The sequence below is a fragment of the Pistacia vera genome, unplaced genomic scaffold (assembly GCF_008641045.1).
Source record: "Pistacia vera cultivar Batoury unplaced genomic scaffold, PisVer_v2 Contig647, whole genome shotgun sequence".
NCBI classification, from domain to species: Eukaryota; Viridiplantae; Streptophyta; class Magnoliopsida; order Sapindales; family Anacardiaceae; genus Pistacia; species Pistacia vera.
In genome coordinates this window covers 48,922-55,989 of record NW_022196498.1, presented here as the reverse complement: position 1 = coordinate 55,989, position 7,068 = coordinate 48,922, and the positions used below count along the sequence as shown (strand labels likewise).

The 7,068-nt window shown below is 34.5% G+C and overlaps 1 protein-coding gene across 2 annotated transcripts; it reads left to right on the top strand.

The window, feature by feature from the left end:
- The first annotated feature begins 252 nt into the window (after window positions 1-252).
- On the top strand, window positions 253-6,650 carry LOC116111644 (YTH domain-containing protein ECT3-like). 2 transcript variants are annotated; one of them, XM_031397801.1, is made up of 11 exons: window positions 253-272; window positions 1,023-1,081; window positions 2,054-2,115; window positions 2,557-2,713; window positions 2,819-2,883; window positions 2,996-3,355; window positions 4,534-5,049; window positions 5,318-5,530; window positions 5,860-6,024; window positions 6,240-6,444; window positions 6,475-6,650. In XM_031397801.1, the coding sequence occupies exons 2-10, from the start codon at window positions 1,054-1,056 to the stop codon at window positions 6,387-6,389; spliced, it is 1,716 nt and encodes a 571-aa protein (XP_031253661.1). In that variant the 5' UTR covers window positions 253-272; window positions 1,023-1,053; the 3' UTR covers window positions 6,390-6,444; window positions 6,475-6,650. The 2 variants fall into 2 exon arrangements, with proteins under 2 accessions (XP_031253661.1, XP_031253660.1); XM_031397800.1 differs by having other exon boundaries at window positions 4,531-5,049.
- The last annotated feature ends 418 nt before the right edge of the window (window positions 6,651-7,068 follow it).

Below are 7,068 nucleotides of genomic sequence, written 5' to 3'. Positions count from 1 at the left end.
ACCTATACCTCACATCCAACGGTCCCAATCACTTTTTCTCAAAAGCAGGAACTAATCTCATCCTTTCATTCTCTCCTTTATAACCTTACTTCACTCTCGTAGCTCCGCTCCGACTCTCCTTCCTTCTCTCTTTGAACCGCACACTCTACTCGACCCGTCCCTCGCCGTATAAATCCGCCTTTCGTCCGTCGGCTGGTCGGAAGCGGTTGAGTGGCTTCCCGGCGGGTTTTATCCTCTCAGATCGCTTCGGCTGCTCGATCCGTCGATTTTAGGTTTGTTTGTTACTCGCTTTGGGTTTTTGTAATTTTTTCTAACTTTTTGTGGTTTTAGTTTGAATGTGAAGTCTTCTTTGTTTTGTCTTTAAAATTTTTTATTTTGCTTTGTAGTTTATGGTTATTCATTTAATTTTATTTATTATTTTTTATTTTTTATTTACTGATTTCTTTTTAATTTAGGTTCTTCAATTTCTTAAGAAAATGTTTTTCTTTAATTAGACAAATTAAAATGTGGTACCTGTAACGTTACTGGGACATCGTTATGTCATCGTTGTCATTGTTGAATGCCGGTAACTTAGTAGGTTATGATATTTTAGCTTTTTTTTTTGCCCCTTGAATTTACCCTTTTTTTGGTTCAATGAAACTGAATTTTCTCCAAAAAGAAATAAAAACTTTTGTCTTTTGTCATCTTTTTATTTTAAATTATTTTCCTGAAATTTCAAATTTCTGTATTTTTCCTCAAAAATATCTAAGCTTTGATCATCTTTTTATTATAATTATTTTTCCTGGCTTCAGAATATCAAAAAAAGTTTTTCTTTTTAAAGGATATATCGTTTTCAGAAGAAAAAGGAGAATATTTGTACTTTGTATTTAAGAGGAATCGAATCTTTCTTGGAAGATATTAAATTTGGAGGGTGTGCTTACACGTGCTTGTCCATTTTTGTTAATTTAATTGTTTTCTGATTTTTTTTTTTCTGTAGGATATCTTAATTGAAGATTAATATATGTAGATATTTTTATATACAGGAGCTAATTGGGTATTTGAAGAAGAATTGTAATGGCTGGAGAAAAGAACATTGAGAAAGGTACTTTTTTTTTTCCCTTTTTCCATTGGTTTAGCTGGTGTTGCGTTTTTAGTCTTTTGAAGTTTTTGGTGAAACTGCGGGACTGTGTTTGGTTTATATGTTTGGGGTCTGATTCTTTGGGGTTATTTTGTTGACGAGAAGTTGGCAGTTCCTTGCTTATCAAACATTGTAGGGTTTGTCAAGAGGGGCTTAGTGTCAAAACTGAGTTTGCTAAGTGGGTTTAAGAGATTTCTTGTTATCCTAATAAATAAAAGTTGATATTTTTGGATGTGATGAAGAGGATGGAGCTGTTTTATTAATGGGTAACTTGATGTTCAAAAGTTGATGTTATTAAGAACCGTCTGAAATTTAGTGAAAATTAGCGGCTGCTTGTGTGATACATGTTTTTATTTTGCTAAGTGAGTTTTCGAGATTTATGGTTTAGTACTTTTAAAGAAGAAGTTGACTTTGTTGACTGACCCAGTGGGAATTTTGGATGTGGTGAGTGGACGGAACTGTGTGATTAGTGGAAGGCTGATTTCTAGAAGTTGAGGCAATTGAGGGCTGTTGGAAATTTAATGAAGATTACTAACCCCGTGATAGATGATTTTATTGTTTTGGATATTGAATTGCTGAGTAATTGAATTGATGTGGATGTTTGGAAATGCTTTATGATTTTAATTGTCTTATTTACCTCATTAGTCGATTACTATTATGACATGGATACATGAATTTATGCTTTTGAAGCTCACTGGTAGATGTACTTTTGGCATGCAAGTGGGAAGTTTATACCTTTAACCATCGATTGTATTAATTAGAGTTTTGATTGTCAAACTCGATTTCCCTGTATTGTTATCTGATTTTGCTTCTCTGATGTGATGATTATCTTGAATTTATTTGTGCGTATTTAAGTGCTCCCTCTTTTTTAGTTTTCTGTAATTTGATGCCATGAAAAATCTAATCCTTTTTTTTTCTTATACATTTATTTAATAGATCAGCCATTGGCAACAGAATTGAAGTCAGATCCCATCAGTAAATCAGCTGAGCGTGATGTGGTATGTCACAAATTATGTTTTATCATCACAATGGTCAGAGAACATAAATTTACTTATTTAAATTTATAGGGAAGAGATCAATTCATATTTATATAATCCAACATTCTTTGGAAATTATGGTCCTGGCTATTAACTGCAAGCTAATGTTATGTGAATGTCATTCCATATGCAAGTGTATGACTTTTTTCATATATGAATATAAAAAAATACAAACTTCTCCCTGTAAGTGAATAAGTGATGCTAATTTTGGCAGAAGATAGTGCTTATTGCTATTTTGCTTTATGTATATAAATATTTAACAACATAAAACTTTTTTTAATTGGGAGGGTATGATGTTTATAGAAACAAGTTATAATTGTTAAATTTGTTGTCAAATTTTCTTCTTCTATTATTTTATATATTTTCTTATTCATTTAGAATTTTTAAACCTTTTCTTTGCAGACTTCTGGAAACAATGGAATACGTTCTGACTTAACAACCACCATGGCCTCCTTGGGGGATACACCTTCTAGCATGAAAGGTGAGACTAATCAAGAGTCAGTTGGAGAGCATGGTGCTCGCAGTCAACCTACTGTCTTTGACAACTATTTGTACCCAGGTTAGATATTGTATATTGTTGTGTGTAAATCTTCATTAATCTAGATGTAGCTTTCATTGGGACATTGATATTGACACTTTTGAATTTGTAACTGTCATGTTGTAGCATATAATGGACCATTTACTCAAGTGGACAATAATGGATATTTTCATACAGATCCCTCTCATTCGGTATGTTCTTCCACATCTACTTTTTGCAATACTGTGTTTTATTTATTTGTGTTCCTGTTACATTCTGTTGACATCTTAGCACTGATATTTCTATGATGGATGGTTGCTGCAGGGTATGCAATCTGACAATGGTTCACTTATCTATTATCTGCCTGGCTACGATCCATATGGGACGGGAGCTATTGTTGGTGTTGATGGGCAATGTGTTGGTCAACAACCATATTTTTCATCCTCGGGATATCTCCAACACCCTGTTTCCTATGGAGCAGAAGCTATGCCATGCTATACATGGGATTCAACATATGTTGGAGATGCTCAAAATGGAAATTCTGCTGGTTCTGGAAATGCAAAATATGGTAGCTCTACTGCTTATGGAAAGTCGAATAGCTTGAACTATATGAAAACAAATGGAAACGTTACTAACAAATTTTCTAAGTGTTCATATGCACAACCTACGAAACCACTAACCAAGGTACACATACTTGAACTCTTCTAGCAGAATATTGTAATCATTTCATATTATCATTTTGATAGGAACCCAGAATTTCCTAGCAATAAACTTCCACAAAACCAAAACCAGAACACTCCTAAACCTCCTCAGAACACTGACACAAACTTTCATTCATCAAGGCAATTCAATTACCACACAACAATTCCAACACACGAGATACTGAATAACTTTGATATTTATATAAACATAAACCAGCAACAACACTGATCTAATGATAATCATTCCCACTACAATCAAGATTGACAGACAGAAAAATAAAGCAACCATTATCAGCAGTAGAAGAACAAAAGATGAACAATAGAACCCAGCTGGACTTCGAGGGCCAGCACCTCTCCAACCCCTTTTTCCCTTTTTAACTTTTCTCAATGAATCCCTCCGATTCTCTGACCTTTCTTTTTATTCTGCTCACTCACTCACCATTACAGAATTCAGCCTTACTCAAATTATCACTTGCCGCTTGTCACTCTCCCGTAAACCTGGTACCACACTCCCAAATTGTGCACAAAGCCTGACCAAATCATCCTTCAACTTCTCCTCACCTCTTAATTTCTTCTTCCATACACCAATATGTTCGTGGTCTCATCACATTTGTTCTGGTGCTTGGTGTTACTAAATTTTTGGTTAAACTTTTTAACTGTTGAACTGAATCATTACGTAGGGTTTATATACCCATATTATTTGGCTGTTTCCAGGATATGGAAATGGACTTAATCTCATTATCATTTGTATGTTTTTTAGTTATCTGATGAAGACAACCGACTTATTGCCTTGTTAGAAACAGCATTTTTACTCTTTACCTTATAGCATTTTTTTTTATTTTTTTAAATTTCTTTCAATCCCTTCTATTCTTATGCTGAGTTATAGGTTTTTGGCTATGACATTTTTAAGGAGACAGCCTTTGCACTGCTATCCAGTTCAATGGATTTTTTCTCTACACCAAATATAAGAAGTTTATTATGTTTTTTAAATGGCTGCCATGTATTTATCCATACTTGCTGGATCTACTTATGCTGTTGTTGAGTTGTAAATATTATTTTTTAAATTAATTGAATGTCTTGGGAAAAGGAATTTTGCAGATATTGGTACAGTGGAATTTGTGAACTTTAAATGTTTTGATACTATGACCTTTTGTGCAGCAGGTGCCTCAATTGGGTTCTGATTTTGCAGCAGGCCTTTTGAAGGGATACCCCTCCACAGGAAAGTACTCATCATTTGCTAACCAAAAACAAGGTCTTTACCCACCCAACAGTCAGGTGAACTACAAAACAAATGGGAGGCTGTGGAATGGAAATGATAGATATAAGTCAAGAGACAGATTTAGTAGAAATGGTGATTTGGAATCAGCGGTTGAACTAACTCGTGGTCCAAGGGCCCACAATAAGAGTGCCCCTTTGGACTTTTCAGTCAAGAAGGAAGAGTTGGGGGTAGCAGTATGTAGAGATCAATATAACTTACCAGATTTCCAAACTGAGTATGAAAAAGCAAAATTTTATGTCATCAAGTCCTACAATGAAGATGACATTCATAAGTGCATTAAGTATGACGTATGGGCAAGCACTCCAAATGGTAATAAGAAGCTAGATGCGGCATTTCGTGAGGTAGAACCGAAAACAAGCAAAACAGGAGCAAAATGTCCTATCTTCCTCTTTTTCTCGGTAAGCGTATTAATGATTCTTATTTAGACTTCAGTGAAACTATTTGTTTCACTTGCTATGTGTACTATTTACATCATATTCCGTTGTAGCTAGAACTTTCGTCTCATCAATCTTTTTGCCCTTTTTTTTTTTTGGTTGTTGGCATATGATCATGTGTTTACCATTGGAAGTTTTGTAAACTTCTGTTGATTTATCTCTTTTTGTAATGTGTTAATGTAAATATACTATTGTATTTCTCTCTCCCTTAAAGACTTATAATTGGTTTTAGGTTAATGGAAGTGGACAATTTGTTGGCTTAGCTGAGATGATTGGGCAAGTAGACTTTAACAAAGATATGGACTTTTGGCAACTTGACAAGTGGAATGGGTTCTTCCCAGTAAAGTGGCACGTAGTCAAAGATGTTCCTAATGCTCAATTACGGCATATCATTCTTGAAAATAATGAAAACAAGCCTGTAACCCATAGCAGAGACACTCAAGAGGTATTTACACTTTAATTTCTCTTGGTTGATGACATTCAGATTTTACATGCTTGGAATGCTGTATATAACTTTTGATCTTGTTTCCTTATTATTCTTTACCTTTAGAATTGAACTTATGTTGAAACCTTAAGTCAAATTGATTTATGCCTCTTGCTTGTCAAGATTTTTCCTTTTCTTTTACGTAATATTTTTAAAACATGTTGGTTTAATCATCTTAACATGTATGTAATACTATTTACTTAACATGGTTTTGATGAATGATCCAGTTGTTTTGAAGAAGATTTGCAACCATTTCAAGTTAATTAATGTTTTGTCACTATGAATTGCAGATTGGGTTACAGCAAGGTTTAGAAATGCTGAAGATTTTCAAGGGTTGCTCAGCAAAAACATCATTGTTAGATGATTTTAACTTCTATGAAACCCGAGAGAAGTCTCAAAATGTTAAAAAGAGCACTAAGCCAGCTACTCAGAGGATTAAGGATGACGGTTTCCCAGTAAGTTATCTTTTTTTTCTTTTCGATCGAACATAAAATCATCTTCTCAATTTTGTTTGAGTTATCACATCTCCATTTTGATCTAATCGATCGCGTTCCACTACACTATCAGAAGCTTTAGTTCATTTCAAATGCACATCGTCTTCTAACTAAAGTTTCTTTTGCCATTGGCGTTATTTGCACTTACATTGAGCGTACTATTTTCTTCTTCTCAGAAGCATGTGAAAGCAGGAGATAGGAATTTTGAGGAGTCTCTCATCAATCTAACAAAAAGTCTCTCCCTCATTGCATCCCCCACCCAGGAGATGGGCACCGTAATGAAATCGATAGAAAACTCTGTTCCTTCTGTTGCTGCTGCACCATAAGCATTTTTTTGAGCTTGAAGATTCGTGTAGTTCTAGTGGCTTTTCTTGCCTTTTCTTTCTTTTTCTTCTTTCTGTTCCTTTTTTTTTTCTTTTTGTTTGTTGGTTTTAATTTGGGGTTATAGGGGAGATTGGCCTCTCTGGTAGGTATTTTACTATTTAGCTTTGTTAAGGAGTGAATGAGATTTAATAGTTTAATTGGAGTTTGGTTTCATTTTCCAGAAAAAGCAAAAGGAAAAAAAAAGTTGCCATTTTGTGCTTGAACCTTGTTTGTGCTCTTGATCATTTTAGTTTTGCATTCTCTTAATTATCGTAATTTAATTCTGTAGTGGAAGTAGTTTTGGAAAAATAAAGCAATTTACACCATTGCTTTTAGTTGGTGGCTTGCGATTTGCTGTTTATGTATGTTTTGAGATCGGGTTTGGGTTTGGATTTTTGGTACGAAGAGTCAAGGGTCGTGTGTGTAATGGCCTATGGGTGTACAAACAATGATGCAAATAATTATTTGGTGCGAATGTGTCACATTCACATGTAATGACATGGTGACTTTTGATTGGTGGATGTTTGTGTGAAAATATAAACCGAGACTCTTATTAGAATTGGTGGTTGGTCGTGTTGTGTTTAAAAATATAAGGCTGCTTGTGTCATGCCAAAGCCTGTAGAAATTCTGTCTTGTGTTGTG